Source organism: Zophobas morio, unplaced genomic scaffold, assembly GCF_036711695.1.
Source record: "Zophobas morio isolate AGI-343-1 ecotype UQ-CSIRO unplaced genomic scaffold, CSIRO_AGI_Zmor_V1 ptg000031l, whole genome shotgun sequence".
Lineage (NCBI taxonomy): Eukaryota > Metazoa > Arthropoda > Insecta > Coleoptera > Tenebrionidae > Zophobas > Zophobas morio.
Genome location: NW_026972136.1, coordinates 9,828,050 through 9,849,613, shown reverse-complemented (window position 1 = coordinate 9,849,613; position 21,564 = coordinate 9,828,050). Strand labels below are relative to the sequence as shown.

General features: G+C 30.4%; 1 protein-coding gene across 2 annotated transcripts in view; it reads right to left on the bottom strand.

Moving 5' to 3' along the window:
- Src64b (Src oncogene at 64B) overlaps positions 1-21,564 on the bottom strand; it is an 85,162-nt gene that overhangs the window by 57,300 nt on the left and 6,298 nt on the right. Inside the window, exon 1 of one of the 2 annotated variants that reach the window (XM_064069642.1) lies at positions 9,200-9,317. The exons of the other annotated variant lie outside the window; for it this stretch is intronic. Coding sequence (XP_063925712.1) covers positions 9,200-9,215 — 16 coding nt within the window. The 5' untranslated portion in view covers positions 9,216-9,317. Of the gene's footprint in view, positions 1-9,199; positions 9,318-21,564 lie in introns of those variants that run through there. 2 annotated transcript variants of the gene reach the window in all.

The following is a 21,564-nucleotide window of genomic DNA, read 5'->3' as shown; positions in this document are numbered from 1 at the left end:
TTTTTAAATTATTCTTGAGTCCCTCTTATTTTGACACTTTTTTGTTGATACTTTCGAGTTTTTGGTGACATTTTTATAATTTTTTGTAGATTTTGTAGTCGTTTTTTGTTTTTTATTTGGTTGCCTTTGTTCTGCTTTTCTCACGTTTTTCTGTCGTCTTTTTTATCATGTTTTTGACACCTTTTTTTGTATTTTTGTTGCACTTTTTTTCTTTTTAATTCCTTTTTTGCGAATTTTAAATGTTTTATCGTGTTTTTTGTAACGATTTCTTGCCACTTTTTAGCGTAACTTTTTGCTTTTTGTCACCCTTTTTGTGCTTTTATATCGCCTTTTTTCTGACACGTTTTTCGAGTCCTTTTCTTACAGCCTTTTTCTACTGCCTGTTTTTGTTGCTTTTTGTGTTTTTTTTTTTTAAACGGCGAACGGGTAGTTCCTGTCTGCCTATCTACTGTATAAATATTTATTAGGCAGATAATCTCCAAAACTATTGGGTTGATTGTTGTCAAATGTATTTTCGGAATATGGTGTAGAATTTTTTTTGATCACCACACCAACAATATGATGACGACACCTCAAAATTTTGTCTAGTAAATGTTATTCAAATTTCATAAAATAACATAAATACACAGATTTTATTATTTTAAAAATACATTTTTAACTTCTGATTTACAAAATCTTCACTTTTTCAAAATTCATTTTTTTAAATTATTTAAGTAAATTTGTCCTATACAGGCTCGTTTTCCGAGTTGGAACCGTGTAAATTGAGTTTTTGGGCTCAACGTTTCGCACACTTTCGTAAGTGGCATCTTCAGGAACAGGGTTAAGAATAAGGCAACTCAGTATGTCAACCATACCAGAGGGAAAACTCTTTTTTTTTAAACGTTGAGCCCAAAAACTCAGTTTACACGGTTCCAACCCCGAAAACGATCATGTATTGATTCCGCCCGTGGAAGTCTGCGAAAATATTTTTAAATTTGTCCTATTTGTTTCGAATATCTAAAAAAACCTAAAAAATAACAATTGAGAACTTGTGAATGTATATAGGTATTTTTAGATAGAAAGTAATAAATATGAAATTTTTTTGGCTATATATTTTTTTGTAGTTTGAGAAGAAATTAGGGTTTTTGTGTCATTAATTTAGTTTACACTTTTAGCGCTTTTGCAGATTACAATACTGCATGTATTTAAGTTTGTGACAATCTGAAACTCTAATAAGTTTCTCTCAAATGTTCACAATTTTGTGATTACAGTTTCTCGTAAATGAACAAACGGCGCAAAATAAAATACATTTTGAACGAAAATGATTGTCCGAATCGAGAGATTTAATAAGGAGACTAAAATAAATGGACATACAATAACTTTCTCTTTTTTATAGAATGTGTATAATTGGATTAGAGTAAATTATTCCTACACATTCAACTAATGTTTTATTCATCTAAAAATCGTTTATTCCGCAAAAAAATCGGACAACTAACAAAAGATTAAACTCTAACGCCACATCGAATCAAAAATACATCTGTCCAAATGTATTATAATGTTAAAACATAATGAATGACCTATCACCATGATTTATAACCTGACATTAAAAAAAATCTATGATAAATAACGATAATGTTACAAGTACCCACCAGCACTACAAAACGCAAAATAAAGTCAACACGTAGAAAAATGAAATTCTTCCATAAAAAAAACCACAGACGACACCGCATTAGATAAAGTGTTAGTGATAACAAGTTATCCAGCTGTAATTAAGCTAACGAGTTTCTTATATATGAATGGGTAGGTGCTCCTAATTAAACCCCGTCAAACAAAATGTCGCACGTCTGAAATAGACTTCTAAACAAATAAGACGGGCAATTAATCTTTAATAAACTAAATTAATTACGCTGCGTGTCGTTCAATTATTAAGCTATTTATTGCTAATAAGTATGCGTAGATTGACCTTATCAAAAATTGATTAGAATTCCGTTTTATAACATTGATCACTTTTCTATTGATGGAGTTCACAGTTTTATAAGCGATCAATAAAAAATATAAGGAGAGCTTAACCTGTCTGTCATACTCGTAATTCATTTCTAACGAAAATTAGTAATTTATGGAAGGTACTGAACGATAATGTATTAGTGGAAGTGACGAACGAAAACAATTTCTAACATTTTTAAAATGGATTTTCTGAGCAATTAAATGCACATACTTTTGCTTTGACCTTTTGGATCTATCGTGTATTCGTTTGAAGGTGCTACGTATTTCCTTATTTTTTTCTGAATAAATTCTCCACCAACATACCGACAATGATTATGTGTATTCGCCGCATTTGTCCAACTCAATAATTGACAGTTTGCTCAAGTACTCAGCAGTTTCAACATTTATCATCCAAACGCATTACGTCTGACAAATACGCTAACTGTAACTGCAACACTAATTCATTTTAGATTACATGACACTCGAGAAAATTAAATTAAATTAAAAATTAAGCTGTAAAAACCTGCATTTAATTTTTCCCCCGCTCAATGCATCATCCTACAACAAATAAAACTCCTCTGCATTCTGATTCATAAAGTAACAATTATTATGATTCTGTTACATGATATGACCCCAAACCCAACAATGCACGTAGAAAGTAACAAAAGGAATGCTGCGAAAGCGTTGGTTTTGTTAATTATCAACAAGCATCGACGATATTTTTTAATTCGCAGACAGCGACGTCTGCGAAAGATTCCTCTTTTTGTCATTTGTAAGCAGACTCTTACACAATGTCGACGGGCATTCTAATGTCACGTAATTGTACAACAAGGTGGTTGAAATCCTTCATAAATATTCATTATTCACTCGATGACAATGGAAACTTCGCACGGGGGTTTTATAAAAATAAACCTTCCAGCGTGGGTCATTTTCGGCGAGAAGGCGAATTCGTATCCGGTGGCTTTCGCAAATTCTGAGTGTTTTGTTCAGGTGAAATTTGCAGGAAACGCGTTTTATCAATTTAGATCCCATCGTCCAATCACGCGGGGATTTTTTCGAAATTGTGCGCTCGTGACTTTGGAAATCACCACTGACGAGTTTGAGGTTACATTCCAGTTTCCCACACATTTTTAAAATTTTTATCACTCACGCAGAATTCAATAGCGACAAAATATGTTTGCTATACGCTAAGAGCATGCTATTGACTTTCCGAAAACTGTGCTCCGTATATTCGCTCAATAAGTAACTTTCTGTCAAGTTTTTCCATGAATATTTGATTTCGAAAAGTTGTTCCGAAACTCGTAATTAAAACGCTGTTACGATCCGTTGAAAAAACTGTGGAAATTCCGATTTCGTCGCGACCCACGACTGTTTTAAATAATAATAATAATAAAAGTAATATTGAGGCTGAGCCGCAATTATTTGCTATCGTTTTATTCCTTCGACAGGCCGTCAAATTTCGCCTGGAGCAGCCTACATGCTCGAGTGCATTTTATTTTTTAAAATTGGAAAAGTTGTTGTATACTTGAAGTCTTCTGTTTGCTGAAGATGATTCGAGTTTTGAGCTTGGGAGCGCAGATGCGTGGGATAATCAGACATCACAGATGTTATCGGAAGAGGCTCGACGTTTGCTCGCAGAGTTATGAGTCGATAATAAATTGGAACTTTCGATAAGGGGCTTATCAAACAGAGTAAACAGTTAATGTCTATAAAATATTTGGCAAACAATATTTTGTATTTTCCCGTTTTTTTTTTACAAACAGTGTTTTAGTTTTACTAACCACATTCATTTCGACACATTATAGTTATTCGAAATATGTAATTCCAAGTAATCAAAGCTTGTAAATAATACTGTTGGGGAAATTGTATTTTTCGTATCAAACTAAACATTCAAATTTAAAGCTTCCAGGCAAAGTGGATTTCAACCTCGAATTTTCTAAGCTATTTTCTAGACTATGATCGCAAAATTAGTAAGTAATTAGCGAGCTGCGGGAAATGAAACGTACCGTAAAATTTCAGTTGAGTTGCTTTAACGATTGCTAATCTTTTTGGCGTGTTTTTCCAGTGTGGTTGAGAAGTGCACCACGTTACAAGAAATCAGTCTGATTAATAGATAACCGCAAAATATTGTTATTACTTGACAATGCAATAAAATTCTTTTCAAATTCGTCGTAAAATAAATTTTAAGCTGCATTATCTTTAACCTGCAATAAAATTCACTGTGCATGTTTTTCAGTTCGAAAAAAACCGAAAAAAACAATTTCACTGTAGAAGGCAAAGAACACACTTATTTTTTCTTGTTTTCCAATATTACCACCATATAAGAACTGGTTAAACGAGAACAACTGTGTTTATAAGAGAACACAAAAATGACGAAGCATGAAATAAAAATGTCTAGATAAAGTCTTTTGTGTGATCGGAAAAAAGAAAATACTTTTTAAATTTTCTAAATAGCCTATCGTCGTGTTGGTATATTGCAGAATAATAACCGAAGTTGTAAAAATAAACACTCAATCCATCATAATGCACAATAAAACCAATCTTATAATACTTTTGTTATTCTATTGCATCTACTGTTTATTTTAAATTTCTTATCAATAGACTGGAATCATATAAAGACATAAATATTTTCACCCAAAAATATCCGTTTCAAATGCATAAAAATTATAATAAAAGTTAATAATTACAGATTTCATAATCGCTAGCAGTTCAGTCACCTTCCTAAATCAATTATTGTATTAATATATACCTTCATACATATCCTCCAATTTGTAGATTATTTCCACGCTTCTGATTTTAAATATGCATTTCAGTACTAAATAATGCATTCTGAAATCCAGCGGGTCGTACAGTAATTATGATTAGTGATTTATTTTACGGAGTAATCAACGGCACTTTATAAACCAATCAATTTTCTATGTGTTATGCGGCTCCTATTTTACTTATTAAAAAAAATTGCTGTAGAATGCGGAAAGTTCTAAAACACACGTGCGATTTTATGCTGTTAAATCATAAATGTTTGTTTACTGTGAGTTTCAATCAACCAATCAATCATAAAGGATATTTATATTTTCATTTAGTAATACTTATCGCTTATTATTTCATCGAAATTGAATTATTGTTGTATTATTTAGTTGATTTCATAAGTTGCGTTAATATTTTAAGTAATGAATTTATCAAACTACAACTTACGAGCTATTTGTTTAATATAGTAGTTGCAAAATAGGCTCTTTGTTCATGGTTTTCAGCATCTAAATGCGTTTTTTATTCAAAACAGTCATATAATAAATTTTTATTTTCACACTATGAAGTAACAATCGTTTTATCCACATGTTGTTGCTTATGTTAGGGGGTTACTATTCCCAATTTCGTTTGATCGAGCTGTTTCATCTGATTTGGATTTAAAAATAATGAAGCTTACAGCAGAACCATACAATTATTACAATTATTTTCAGCAGTGACCGTTTTTGACGAGTAATGTACAATTAGTTTTTTTTTAATAGAACACCCTATATTTTTTTGCGTACTTCGATTGTTTATTTTTGAAATTCCGATACGACGTTACGTTGTTCAATTTTCTAAAATTTTTGAACAGTGCAAGGATTAGGTATTTATTATATTATTCATATAATCTGTTATAATATTTATGTAGAGATAAACTAAGATACGTAGTTTGTTGCAGTATTAAATTTATTACACAGAGTGATTATAACAAATTTTAAACAAATCGAATTTTCAAAAATCGATATTTAAATTTTGTCAAATTTTTCTTGTCTTTTTTTTCGAGATGTGAGTTTGCCCCTTAAAAAATGAAAAATTGCAGAGACTACCAACTCTAGACAATGAAAACATTTAACAAAAAAAAAGTTTAATATACAAAGTAAGCTACAGTAAAACCAACAAAATCTGTGTGACATAATTTATGGATGACGCCTTATAACTCAAAAAACAGATTCAAATCAAGGATTTTTTTAAAAAATCGCTGATTAAACCATTATTGTTTTTTAACTTTTATTGTCAACTACAAAAATACAATGCCATATTTAAGGCCTTTTTAAATGTAGTTTAAAGCAAAATAATATAAGAATAATATAATGACATTAAAATAAAATGTTCTTTTGATTTTTTGCGACGTATGGTAACTTTTATCCTTTTGGCGTTTCATGACTCCTAGAACTAAAAAAAAATAGGTCTCCCGTTTCCGTCTACGTGTCTTTCATCTCTTATCTATTAATTTTCTTAGACAGCTAATCTCGCAAACTACTGGACTGATTGTTGTCAAGTTTTATCTGCGTTTTAGAAACATCGTGTAGACGGTAAAGCAAAAAATCAAAACCAAAATTTGTCTAATCATCCCTACCAACAATTTGGTAAGGTCACTTACGCATTTCGCATAGTAAATGTTATTTAAATTTTATAAAACATACTCCTAAATATATTTTTTTTAATTCATCGAGGGTAACATAAAAACAATAAAATTTGCAAAATCTAATTTTATAATATATGTATATGTATTTATAATTTTATAATTATTTACTAAAGAAAAAAAAACTAAATTATATATAAAAAACTATCAAAAACTGAGTAAATATAATTAAAACTCATAACTTATTATTCTTTTACTACTGTTAAATTTTTTGTTCCAAATATACATAATTGAAAAAAAATCAAATAAACCAGGATTTAAAAAAAATCAGTGATTTCTGACATTTTTAATCCTATTTTTTTTTTCAACCAGTTTTAATATACAATATTATCATCCATAAGTATTCAATCACTACTGTTCATTGATTTTTTTTTAATTTTTTGACATTCTAATCAACGTGGCAGGTCATATCTTCATTTTTCTGGCGACTGGTGTATTCGTAATGCATAATTTATGCTTTTTAGATTTTTATTCAGTTTTTGCCATTTTAACTAAAAAAATGCAGTTTATCGTCATATGAAAATATTCGTCAATTATATGTTCTTTTGTAAAGTGAAATTGGAAACTGACAGAACATAGGCTGTTACAAAAAAACGTTAACCGTAATTTTTTGTTGTACTATTATTTATTTGCTATAACATTTATTTCTTATTTAGTTATTTGTGAAGAATTGTAGAATCTTTAGCTTTTTAGAATTTTCTAGTTTATCGTTTTTTTGGAATTGTCGAAATTTTTGAAATTTTTAATTTTTGTTTTAATATTTGCAGCCCTTTTGGAGTTTATTAATTTCTACTATTAAAAAAATGTTTAAAATTCGAACTTCCGTATTTCTGGAATTTTTAAATTTCTAAGTTTTTGACACTTGGAAGTTTTCCTTTTTTTATTTTCTAAAATTTTCTACTTCATGGAATTTTTGAAATTTTAAAGACGTATTATAGGCGTTTTACTACTGACGGCCCTTTTCATTTTTTTTATACCAGTTATGAAAAAAATAGTTTGAATATAAATTTGTTAGAATTTTTGAGACATTTGGAACTCCTGGACGTTTAGAATTTTAAATCTTCTCAATTTTTGACTTATTTGCAATATCTGAATTTCCTAGGAATTTTTAGAAGTTTTCGAAATTTCAAGCGTTTTTACTATTTTTGGAATATGTGTATAGTTTTCTAATTTTCATTCTTTAACAGATTTTTGCAATTTTGAAATTTTTATGATTTCTGAATTAGAACATTTGCAATTTTCGCAAAAAAATTTAATCTTTTTGTAATTTGTGGCATTATGAATTTCTGGAATTTTTGGATTTTTACAGCTATTTTAATATTAACGGCCCTTTTGGAGTTTACTAATTTCTGTTATTAAAAAACTGTTTAAAATTTAAAAAATGTTAAAATTTTTGACAATTTGAAACTCTGGATTTTTGGAATTTTAAAATTTCTAAATCTTTACCACTTGGAAATTTTCCTTTTTTCGTTCTTTAGAATTTTCTAGTCCAGCGAATTTTTGAAATTGACGAAATTTTAAAGACTTATTTATTATAGGTATTAAAAGAGTTCGAAATTTAAAATTGTTGGGATTTTTAATACATTTGGAACTCCTGGATTTTTAAAATTTTAAAGCTTCTAGATTTTTGACTTGAAAGTTCTGAAATTCCTAGAAACGTAACGAAATTTTCAAAATTTCAAGCATTTTATTATTTTTGAAATATATAGTTTTCGAATTTTCATTTTATCAAAGCTTAATTCAAACCAAAAAAGATATCACACCTATTTTACCTCGAATTTTGAAAAAAAGTCATGTATGAAAATTAACAAAAAAAATGGCCTTAATTAAAAAAAAATTAAATATATAATTAGTAATTAATTATTTCTTTCAAAAATGCAGCCGTGCTGAATACAGATATTTTTTTCCCAAACAACATTGGTATCTAAATACTATCAGATTTGTATGTATGCTCAAAGATTTTTTATTTTTAATAATTAATCAGACATCGAGAAACGTGCACTTAGTCATTCACCCAGTATATACATAAATAAAAAAAATATCTTCGTCACTTGAAAACTTTTGTTTTAAATATTGCACCACTCTATGGTCAGAATGAAAAAATTTACTAATAACATATTAATTTTTTTTCATCTCCATTTCAGCCGGACATACGAATACATCCAAGTTTTTTTAAATGAAACATTTGTATATTATTGTTTTTCAAATAATTTTACTTCTCGAATGTAAACTAAGGAAATATTGTAACAGAGTCCATCCAACGAATGGCTCAAAATTTCTCTAATCGTTCCCAATGACAATTTCATAACGTCACCTCACATTTTTGGAGGGCAAATACTATTTAAATTTTTATAAAATAACATACTTCTGTATTTGTAGTTCATGAATCCGCCTTGGGTCAAATCAAAATTTTAGTTTTTTTTTCTAAAAAAACTTTTGTTTGTACTTCAGGGGCAAGCGAGGTTCTGTCTAATACGAGTAACATTAAACCAATTTTTACTGTCTTTAACGGCTTTAAATTAGTAAATGAAACTTATTCTGAGGTAGGATTTTCGAATTTATTGCAAAAAAAAACATAAGCTATGTAATACAATTCTCATATCTTTACAAGAAACACAAAGAAAACCAGTGTTTTTTTTTCTAGGTTACGCGATTCAAATCAAACACACGTCCACATAAAAAACAAAATTATCGTAAAATCTGCATACTAAACCCCGTGATAGCAATCGATACTCTTATTTCAAACATTCTACCACAATTAAGAACACTATCAACAATTTGATCGCAAGTCAACAACAAAAAAATCAATACTTAATTCAAATCCCATTCGAGACAAATCATCCTTCCACTGACGTCGATCCTCCGTTCGAATATGACATCAAGCAACACACACAATCCGATTGTGGGATGAGTTTCAAATACCCCGAAACACATTTACGGCAACACGAACAGGATCTGCCTTCGCAATTAGCCTAACAATAGCTTCAATTTCATAAAAATACTAATTACGAAAGCAATTACCGTTTACAATAACACAACAGCGACGCAACATTTATCCTGTGATAAGATAGCTGGAAATATCAGTCGGTTGGGTAAAATTAAGCCAACAGTTGAATAAGGTAAAGGCAAAAACGTTTGTGTTGTATTTTAAAGCAAACAGAATTTATTAGCTTCTCATAATTGCACAAAAATCCTCATTCATAATATTGGAAACATAATCCGCTTAAACGAGGGGTTTCCTAAAACCCACGCAACCTGGTTTTACGTCTACATTAACGTCGAATCACCCTCTTGGTGGTTGGAACGCACCCTCCGACTTGTTTTAACGTTAATCAAACACTCGAGGCTTAACAAACCCATATATCATCGTATTATATGCGGGGATTAGAAAGTTGCTTATTTTACATGGAAAATATGTGGTAGCGGGATTATGGGAGTACCTGAGATAGTATAGCCAGAGCCGGATCATGTCCAATTTCGATCCAATGCGAATATCTCGTGGCAAAACTTTTTTTTTCCAGTTTTATCAAAAAATAGGTTCCAAACACTTTTTTTTACTTCCCGAGTGTAAGTCAAGGACCGACCTTTCATGGCCCCTGGAGTATGAAAAAATAGGCCTTCCATTTCCGTCTGTCCGTCTGCCAAAACCGAATGTTACTTCTTACTTTACAGAAGTTATCAAAAAACAAGATTTTTATTTTTAACTTTTTAACACAAGTAATCATTGCCGTTTTGGCACGGATTAGCTGCATTTTAAATTTAAGTGAAAAAATCGCCAGCATCTACGTTAAATTAGCGTGACATCACCGATTTCTCCGAAATGTTATTCACTTCATACTTTTAAAATTATATGCAATTTTCTGGAACTCGCTTTTCGCTCGAAACTAGACTAACTACAGATAAAAATCGAAAATACAAACAATGTACCTGTTTTGGGCGATGGGTGCGACTGCACAGCAGTCTGTAACATAAACCGACCTGCATTGTGAAACAAATAAAGATATTTCGTTACTCGAGTATGTTTGCCAGATAATTACGTCTGCACCCACGCGTTTTCTCGAATTAGAGGAAAAAATTCGGTCCACTGGCAGTGTTTTCGATCTGGAGAGTAATTGACCGGAAGCACTTTCAACGTTGCTAGTTTTTCGATAAATGTGATTCATTAGATAATTCAATGTCGAAAATCGTAACCGCAGGAAGTTGGCTTTATGCATCGAGTGCACTTGACTCTTGGATAAATGTGGAGAGCAGAAAAAAGTTGATGGAAAAATAATTCAAGTACGAGGCAGAAGCACGGAGGAAACCGTTATTTGATGGCTAGAGCAACGAGACGTAACGACGAATTTGAAGCTATGGCATTGGCAACGTAAATTGGGAAAATATGGTGAAGAGACAAATTAAACAAAACGTAATCGCATCAGACGTCATCGTATCGGATTTTTCAAAATTGTGTAATGAAGAAAAATCGCTTGTGACGGAAACAAGCAGCGACACGTCAGCATTTTACTCATACAATCGCTGACGGGCGAATCCAGAAAATAAACCTTTCGAAAATAACCAGATTCATATTTCCTAACTGTCGTGACTTTTTTATGATTTTTAAAAAATGTTTACAAGATCGTCCAAATCGCGCTATAAAGGCTTCATAAATTCTCCATTATGTTATTGGAATTTTATTTGTCTTTCTCACGCGAGCATTTGAATTTTAGATATATGCACATTAAATAATGACGAATGACTGGAGCTTCCTTCCGATATTGATCAGATGGTACTCTACTGGAGAAATAAACGAAAAAAAGGTGATTAAAAATGCGTAATGTATATGAAACTCCTCGACAGTCCAAAATTATACACTGAAAAAACTAAGAACTAAAATTTACAGTTCATGATTGATTTTGTGGAAAGCTGAATTGTGCGAACAGAAACTGTAACTGTTTTTAGGTAAATTGAAAATCACTAGACAGAAAAATAATCACTCGAAATTGCGTTTTTGTAGACAATTATTGTTTTAGTCATTAAAAAATAAATTAATACTGTTGAAAAACCACGAAGAGAAAAATTATTATTTTACAAGTCCTAAAGGCATAATAAATATGAAAGAAATTATACGAAAATTAAATTTCTGTAAAACGGTACGGATTATCTCACAAAAAAGATTCATTTATTTATTTCTGACAAATGGAATTCATCTTTCCAGAATAATACTGTTTTTATGTACCAAAAAAACTATCTTGAGTTTAAGAAGCTTGTTGAAATTGAAAATAAGAAAATTGAAATTAATGGATTTGGAGCGAAAAATGCCTTTGCAGCGTTTGAACCCATGAAGACTTTTTATAATTTAGAAAGGTCATGAAAGCAGCTTGCTTTCTTATAATTGTTAAGAATTATTGAACAATTTTGTGAAGTTTAATAAATTTATTATTTCTAGTTCACATACATATATGCAGAGTGAGCTACTACGCTCCGGAATATTTTCTTGTTTAAAGAGATATGAAGATCAAGGCGGTTTTATAAACCACATCTGTAGGTATTATTTTGAAAATTTTTACTATGCAGAATTTTGAGGTGACATCATCACATTGTCGGGGATGTTTAGATAACTTTTGATCAGCGTTTTATCACGTACACGATATTTCGAAAATACGTAATAAAAATCGACACAGATGACAAACGGAAATGGGAGATCTATTGTTTCATACTCTATGAGCCATAAAACATCAAGAAAACACGAAACCAGCCATTCATCGAATGGACCTTATTACAATACGTCATTAGCTTGCGCTTGGGAAGTAAAACGACAAAAACTACAGTTAAACGGTCTTTTTGAGCAGAAAGAACTAGAATTATTTTCAACTATAATATTATATTTTATTTATTTTAAAGTAGAAACATACAACTTGGTTCTTTAAATAAAACCCCGTATACTTATGTTTTCATCTGTGCTAATTGGCCTTAGTTTAAGTTTACAAGCACAATTTACTTTTCTCGTTTTCCTTAATTTTTTAAGAATGCAAAGTTCCCAAAAAAAAAAATTGGAACAAGGTCATTTTAAATATTTATGTTACAATATTGTATAGATAAATAAACAAAAGTATGCACTTCATTAAAGTGTCAATAAAATTTAATCGTAGTATGTCGAGTGTTTATTTATAGAAAATTAAAAAATTATAATTTTCAATTAAATTTTTATACGAATTTTTTATTTCTTTATCTCTTGTTAAGTATTTTGTATACCTGAAACTGATTTAGTTTAAATTTCTCGTCTTCTTTTCACCAATATTTTTAAAACTGTAAGACAAGATGTTAAAACTTGGTCTACAGTAATTTAAGCAGAACTTCCCTCGCCCCTAAAATAAGCTACAACAAATACAGCTTCTTTGAAAAAAAAAAAAAAAAATTGATGGCAAAAATAACACACGAAGAACATAGACCACACGGACACAAAATACAAGGTGATTTAAAAATGACGCACTACTTCTACAACACATTAAAGCGTTTATTGAGCAAAAAAAATAATTTAAAAAATCCTTGGGCCCAAATGTAAAAGACATAAGCGCTTAACTTTAATTCACTACTTGAAATCAATCGGACTTTTACAAAATTCAAAATAATTTTGGAAGTATCATGTCTTTATCCATAGTTTCTTCGTTTTATAATGTTACCAAAAACTTAAAAATTGTTCAAAAAGAATCTATGGCTATTTTTTTATTTTTATAGGTCCATCCATCTAAATCGATATTTTCATTTTTGTAAATCATCATCAAATTGACGCAAGGAATTATTTATTAATTTTTTAGGAACTTAGACTTGTGAACTTAATAATGGACCGTTGAATTAGTCCGGCATTTCTGAATCACACACATATATATTTAAGGCAGACAAAAAAAAAAAAACAAAAAAAACGGGATTATCAATATATGCTTAACTTCCATTGTTTATGTGTATAGGTATATCGAAAGAGTAAGACGATTAAGCACGTAACACGCTGCCTGATTTGAATGATTTTGTCTCTTCAAAACAGGGGGAAGGGACTAAAATTATTCATTAAGCTACAACAACTCTTATTTTACTATTACTAAATACAGACATGCGCAACATTACACTATTCTCATCTTGTAGAGAAAAATTGTGACCCATGTATTAGTAATTCAACATTACAAAGGACACTGTAGATCACGAAGATTCTTTCCGATTTACATCATGGGCCTCCAGATTCATTAAAATTCTTAAAAAAGAATCAAGGGCCCCGAAGATCCTTTCAAATTCTTCCGAAAACAAAACAACCGGTTCCCCCAAAATTCCGTAAAATTCTGTCAAAAACAAAATACCAATACCAAGATTCTTTCAAATACTTCCAAAAATAAAACCCCAAGGGCCCTCAAATATAAAAAAATACCATAAGGGCCCCAGGATTTTTTCGAACTTTTTCAAAAACAAAACATGAGATTCTCTTAATTTCTTAGAAAAGCACATCAGAGATCCCGAAGATTCATTCGGATTTTCTCAAAATCAAACATCATGGGCCTCCAGATTTATTAAAAGGGCCCTCAAATTCTTCCGAAAACAAAACACTTTTTACCACACGTCTGTGCTCTCATACTGAGTCAGTTTGAATTTTTTTGCGAAAATCCGGGCGCTTAAGGACAAAAATCAAGCCGGATTCATAAAGCACAAGCATAGGAGTATGTTATTTAAAAAAATTAAATGGCGTTTATCAAAAAAGAATATAATCTGTCTATTAAAATTTGACACTGACAACAGACAGAAAGAAACGGAAGACCTATGTTTTCGAACTCTACGAGTCATGAAACGTCGAAAAAACATGAAAGTAGCCATCCGTCGAAAGGATGCTAGATAAATTCGCTGTGACACTGAAAAAGAGGGCAGTAAGGACATTATAAAAATTCAAGTTATTTTATATGTTTCGTCTCAAAAACAGAACTCTCTGAGTAGCTGAAAATAATTTTAGGTTATGAAGTCGAGAAATCTATGGTCTTTGACTTTTTTGCCTTCTTTAATAAAATTAATAAACATTTCTCACAAATATTTTTCGGAATATAGAGCGTCAAACGTTAATTAAAAGTTAAGGTTTTGGTCTGAACGGTTATTTGATTAAATTAAAATTATATTTCTCTGGAGATTTATCGGGCCAATAAATTTTTCATCAAAGATAGAGGGAAGTCGAAAATTTAACGCATTGATTTTGTTCTGGCAGCGAAATCCTGCCTCTCTACAAATTAATTTTACTGCCTTTAATTGTTCACATATCTCATTCACACAAATAAAATATTGCTCAGAGTAATAATTCTAACTGGCCCACAATAAATAATGGCTAAGTTAAGTCCAAATTACACACAGACTGGCACAAATCCAAACTTTTGACACAAATTTCAAAGCTTGAACATGCATTTAACGATCCTGATGGTCGTTACGAATAAAAATTAACAATTTTTTATTCTATTTTATTAAATGATGATTACAAGACTTGAAACTATTCTAAGTTCGAATATAATAAAATAACGTTAGACTTTTCTAAGTCCGGACAAAATATAAAAGTAAAATATTTTATGATAAGACGGGAACGGCGTTACGGTATGATTTGAGACTTTTGACTGCAGATCACGACTCGAATGTTGAATACTTGAGTGTCGAATACTTGAATGAATCTTCTGCTCGTTCTTCTCCCTTATATACTGAGGTTTGACCTCCTTTGGCGAAGATAAGCTGCACATGGGCTGATGTAAGAGCTTGCATCAGAATTACAGGTCAACCAAGGGTCGAGGGTTGATAACGAGTACGAAACAAAGAAAGTTCGTTGCTCTAAGACGAATGTGCGTTGCATCTAGAAGTAGGCCAGTGATAACGAGTGCGTTAGCCTCAGGGTTAGAGGTCACTTCGGCAGGGTTGATAACAGAAGCGAAGAAGGTTCATTGATCTAAGACGAAATGCGGTGCATCGGGAACCAAGTCGAATAAAATGTTAATAATGGAGTCTTCGGACGTAACACCTCCCTCCGTAAGTCTTTTCACTCCGAGAAGAGTATCATAATCTTCTTTTAGTTGAAATCGATGCCAGTGGAATGTCGCTTTGATGGACAATTTCTTCGGAGTGGTCATCGGTTTCGATATGGATTGACGGTCTTCATGACACATTGGAGTAGATGAAGATTTGAGGACAGCAGAAACCTGGTTGTGGTGGACTGAAACCCGTGAAGTATCCAGTGGGATCTTTAAGTAGTCCAAATTTAAAACATGTTATATACAGGAGATATAATCACGATAGTGATCACATCGAAGGTCCTCAAATGTCGAATAAAACTGGATGACATCTTTCATTTGCTTGTAGCTTGGTCAAAACTTTGACTTCAGAAGATGGACTGTCATATAGGGATGGTATCATCTCCAAACATAGTAGGGTGTCCTCTCCAAGTTCTTTACATTGTTCTATACTGTTTATTTTCAAGTACTGCCTATTATTCTCAGCTAATGCAACACATCTTGATTCCGAAATGATTGTATGAAAAATTATCTTTAAATGGAATCGAGTATAAAATAATGGTAAACAGTATATTTTTCCTTTTGAACTAATGTAATCCTCAAAACAAAAACAATTCTTTTATTTGTTGGCTAAAAGCTTCTAAAGTTATTAAATCAAAAACGTTTGAAAGTTGTGAATATTCGCATCCAAAGTTGTAAATGTTGAGAAATTAAATTCAACTGATTCCAAAGAATTTCAGCTTTGATAATAATTGAAGGATGCAATATCTTTAGTTTATCAGAAGTAATACTTTTTAAAATGTCACATAATTCTGACTCAATTAACATAAGTGATTCAAGCAACTGTTCGTAGGTAAGTATGTACTTGAATATTGAAATGATAAGTAATGTCTACGATCTTATTGATTTCCTTTTGGACATATTTTTTTTTTTAATCTTCTTTTAAAGGTTCGTTCATCAATTCGCAACTTTTAGACAGTATAGTTAAATTTATTAATACTCGAAGTGGTTGCTTGTATTTGATTTCTTAAATATAAGGTGTCGCGATCGACCCTTTGTTATTTGTTTATTAATTAATCAATACATCCTCAAATTGCAGGATCAAGATTACATTTAATTGCTTTCCAAATTGCATCTAAACCGTGTAAAATTGATAAAATATTTTCGTTTTCTTAAAATGCTGAAACAAGCAAGTTTAAATTAATTTTCAATTATCGTTCATCATTCTAAACATTTGTTGGTGTAATGAAAGACAACCAGTGGTGGTTTTTGCAATAGCAAAAATTATTATGAATAATTCTTAATAAAACTGTAGGTATAACATCCAAAGTATCGATAGTTACTTTCAAATTATCCATTCGGTTCAAAGTTTCAGGCTTTATCATAAACATAAAATTTCTCTTAAACCTTGTAAAAATAATTGATAATGTCCTGTTGCAAACATGCTTGACTTAAAAATAATTAAATAACTAATAACGATTTATTTTAATCAGTTTTTTATTATATATTTTTTTATACTAGTAGTTTCAGTTTAAGATTTTTCTAATTCTCAATGTAAATAAAATTATTTCACTTGTTTTACAAACTCAATATTATGAAAATTATTCTTTAAAATATTTAAAACTACTTACAAGTTCAAATACAATAAATTTGAAATGAAATAAAATAAATTATTTTATTAATGATGCATTGCAATTCCATCAAGCAATATTCTTTTTATACAAATTATCCCTTTGTGTTTTTGTTTCCTTTCTATACTTACTAACTCTGGGAAATAAAGATTTTTTTAATTTTTATTGTAAGTTACTTCAAAGTAAAAGGAATTAAACTTATTTTAGTTAAGTAGATTTACAAAATGACAAGTTTAACTTTACATGATACATAGGTAATATTTTCCATATTTTCCTTCCCAAACATTTTCTTTTTCTGAATCTTCTAAGAAATATTTCAATTTTTCAAAAATAATTGTAAATCAATAACAGTAAAAGTAAATACTAGAATTTAAATAGAGCTTCCGAGAGTTTTCTTAATTTTCATGATTTAAAATTTTGAAATGGTAACTGTAACTTTAATGATTTATTATAGTGCTATAAAAAAGATCTTTTGTGTATACGTTATTTGTTTACTTTTTTTTTGTTAATTGTAAATTACCCGAAAGTAAAAGGAAGTAAATTTGTTCTCTTAGCTTCACTTCTTAGAGTTATGAAATAACGAGTTTCATTTCAATGTGATTAATTATATTGTCGTCAAACAATACTTTCTATACCCAAAGCTTTTCTTTTTATTTTAATACTTTAATAATTATTTTAGTTTTTCAAATAAGTATAATTGTAAATTATTAATCGTGAAAGTAAATACTAAAATTTAAATACAGTTATAATTTTATTAATTACAAAAATGTTTACCAAAAAAAATAAAAAATAAATAATAATTAACGTTGTTTAAACCTTTTGTGTGTATTTATTTTTTCTATTTTTTTTTTTTATTATGTTTTAATATTTAATTAATATAAGCTAGTACTTTCACTTAGGAATTTATTTTCCTTTTGAAAACTGAAACGTCTATTATACGTTGAATAAAAATTAGAACAAAATCTATCTTTGTTTAAATAAGAGCTTTTGTTATAAATCTGTTGATCTTTTCTTACATTGTTGCTCGAAAATAAGTTTCTATTTAGAAACGATTGTTTAGATCTAAAATTTGTTCCATAAGACCTGTTGTCTATTTCAGTTGCATAATTTGGGTAAAAATCTTTCGTAAAATTAAAATTATTCTTTTTATTTTTGTAATTATTACTTTCCGTTGATCTCAAATAAGTAAGTTTATTAAACGATTGGTTTTTAGTCTGAGAGCGATTGAGATTTATAAACTTATTTTGATCATTATTACTCTGCTTTCGTGTAATGTAATGTACATTTATAGGTGAAACAGAATTAAAGCTATTATTAGCATTATAATAGAAGTTACGATTTTTATTCATATAAGCTTTTTTGGATTTAAAATCATTATAAGGATTTCCTGTTAAATTCTTAAAATTATTCTTTCTGTGGAAATAGTTATTATATTTTTGTGGTTTAAAATCGTTATAAGTTTTATTTCTATAATTATAACACGTAGTAGGTTCCACAACTTGAGATAGATTTGGAAAACGTTTGTTTTCTCTATAGATTCGGTTTGATCTGAAATATTCATTAGAATGAGGTTTGCGCACTTGCGACTTAAAATAATTCGCAGAATTTTTATCATTTTGGGTAGTAAAGCTTTTTCTCGAATTTCGAGGTTTTTCGTGATGTAAAACATTTTTCTTTGTTTGTGTTTCACAATAAACTAATAACGGAATATCTTTAAAATTAGTTTTTAGAACATTATTCTTAAAGTCAACGACACAATCGTATGACGTGAGAAAATCTAAACCTAAAATTGCGTCAAATGCGATTTTTAAATTGGCGATGTACATTTTAAACTCAGTATTTGTTTCATCGAATTTTTTATAAAAACTTTTGGTGATATGAATAGGTTTTGGAGCAATTCCTTGAATTTTAAAATGTTCATTTAGTCTTGAAACGTTACTAGGTACAGAACTTGATTTCATTATTGATAATGCGGCTCCAGAATCGATTAAATATGTCTTGTTATCGTCATCTACAATGTACATTAGTTTTGAACTATTTTCGTTCATTAAATTGTAACTTAAAATTTCATTATGACTTTGATGCACTTTAGATGGTTTATTTTTACCTTTAGATTTATTGTACATCGAATTACTGGGAAGATTTAAATAATTAATCTGATTATTTTCATTTGTTCGCTGATTTGTATAAAAGTCTCGTTTTTTATTTTGATTCAAGTCTCGACAATTTTCTGTGTTAGTGAAATTATTTTGTTGTAAAGTATTTGCATTAAAATTTTTATTTTGCGTACTTCGTGTTTCTGGTTGGTTTAATTCATTTCGTATACGTTTATAACAAGATCCGATCATATGTCCTGGTTTCTTACAGTACGAGCAAGCTTTTATAGTTGTTACAGAAGAAGAGTGATAATTTTCTTTAGGTACTATTTTATTATTTACCGATTTTTGTAGTGATGGTTTTAGTGATCTAAAAGTTTTTAAGTAAGAGATATTTTCTTCTTCAATTAGAAATTGTTCGGCTTGTTCGAGACAGTTAGGTTTTTGTGAACGTAAAATACTACCAAGAGGTTCGGATAGACCGGCTAAAAATGTTTTTAAAGCTATCTTTTCGTGTGATGCATTTAATGCGTTTCGGGATGCATCATTTAATTCATTATTTAGTGCGACGCTGCTACGAATTTTTGTAAGAAGGTCTTCAATACGCTGCACAAAATTTCTTGGAAGTTCGTTTGGGTTTTGATAACAAGAAGTCAAATCACGAAGTAACCCTTCGGTATCTCTACAGTCACCATAATGACCTATTAATAGTTGTCTAATATCTTCCCAATTATTAAGTTGCCTTGATGAAATAAATTTTCTCGCGGTACTGGTTAATTTACTTTTTACAACAAAAAGTAGTGCGTTTCTGTGCTCGTCTTGTACATTTTCAAATGCAAAATTTACCGCTTCAATAAAATCGTACAAAGTTGCTTGTTCACCGTCATAAGTTGGTATTAATTCCTTTAAATCTTTTAGAGTAAAATCTGCCATTTTTTTTTTATATTAAATTAACTTGAAGGAAAAATATAAAGAAAGGCAAGAATTATTTCATTAAATTGAGAAAAATTGAAGAATAATAAGGAATTTCTGAATAAATCGAATAAATACAAAAATACGAAATATGTTGCAAAAAACCAAAAATAAGAGACAAATACTACTTACAGTAATAGATAGATGCTCTTCATTGAACCTGGAATCCGGAAAATGAAAACCCTAGATACCAGTCTTCTTTCTTCGGGATTTTCGAAAATTCTTTCTTCAATTTCGCCTTTTCTTCGCTTTCTTTCTGGATAGTGTTCAAGAATCTTCTCGCTGCTTCTTCCAGATGATGAATTACGTCGAATAGGTTCGTTTCTCGCTTAAATTCGAGTTTGCGAATTTTTCGCGACTTGCAAAATTTTTGCAAATGTTACCGACTGCGCCACTTTAACGATCCTGATGGTCGTTACGAATAAAAATTAACAATTTTTTATTCTATTTTATTAAATGATGATTACAAGACTTGAAACTATTCTAAGTTCGAATATAATAAAATAACGTTAGACTTTTCTAAGTCCGGACAAAATATAAAAGTAAAATATTTTATGATAAGACGGGAACGGCGTTACGGTATGATTTGAGACTTTTGACTGCAGATCACGACTCGAATGTTGAATACTTGAGTGTCGAATACTTGAATGAATCTTCTGCTCGTTCTTCTCCCTTATATACTGAGGTTTGACCTCCTTTGGCGAAGATAAGCTGCACATGGGCTGATGTAAGAGCTTGCATCAGAATTACAGGTCAACCAAGGGTCGAGGGTTGATAACGAGTACGAAACAAAGAAAGTTCGTTGCTCTAAGACGAATGTGCGTTGCATCTAGAAGTAGGCCAGTGATAACGAGTGCGTTAGCCTCAGGGTTAGAGGTCACTTCGGCAGGGTTGATAACAGAAGCGAAGAAGGTTCATTGATCTAAGACGAAATGCGGTGCATCGGGAACCAAGTCGAATAAAATGTTAATAATGGAGTCTTCGGACGTAACATGCATTTTAAAGAAAATAATTGCAACTCCCAAACTGATGCCTTGATTGATCACCACTTTTGCCCTCTTTCCAGAAATATTATAAATCTACCAGTTACACTTTTCTGGAACGTACACCACTAATGGTCTGAAAGAAACGACCAATAAAAATTTCACTGTGGTCATCCATTAGTGCCAGCGAACCTTATTGCATCGTTCCTTTTAACAGTAAAAATTTAATTTTCACTGTTCCATGTAACACTCAAGCCGATACAGGTTTCCAAATACCGGCGTGTCTGGCTAATGCAAGCAATAAAAGCACACGTACATTTTTCTACTTTCTTTCTATAAAATGAAAGTAGCAATTCCATGAAATGCACTTCTAATTTAGCGGCTGTAGAAAAAAAAAACCTGATATCAAAGCAACAAACACGTTTTTAAAACGCGTTTACGTCATTTTGTTACGAAAATTACGGAGGTGGCTTACAATCCAGTTCAAATTAACGTAAT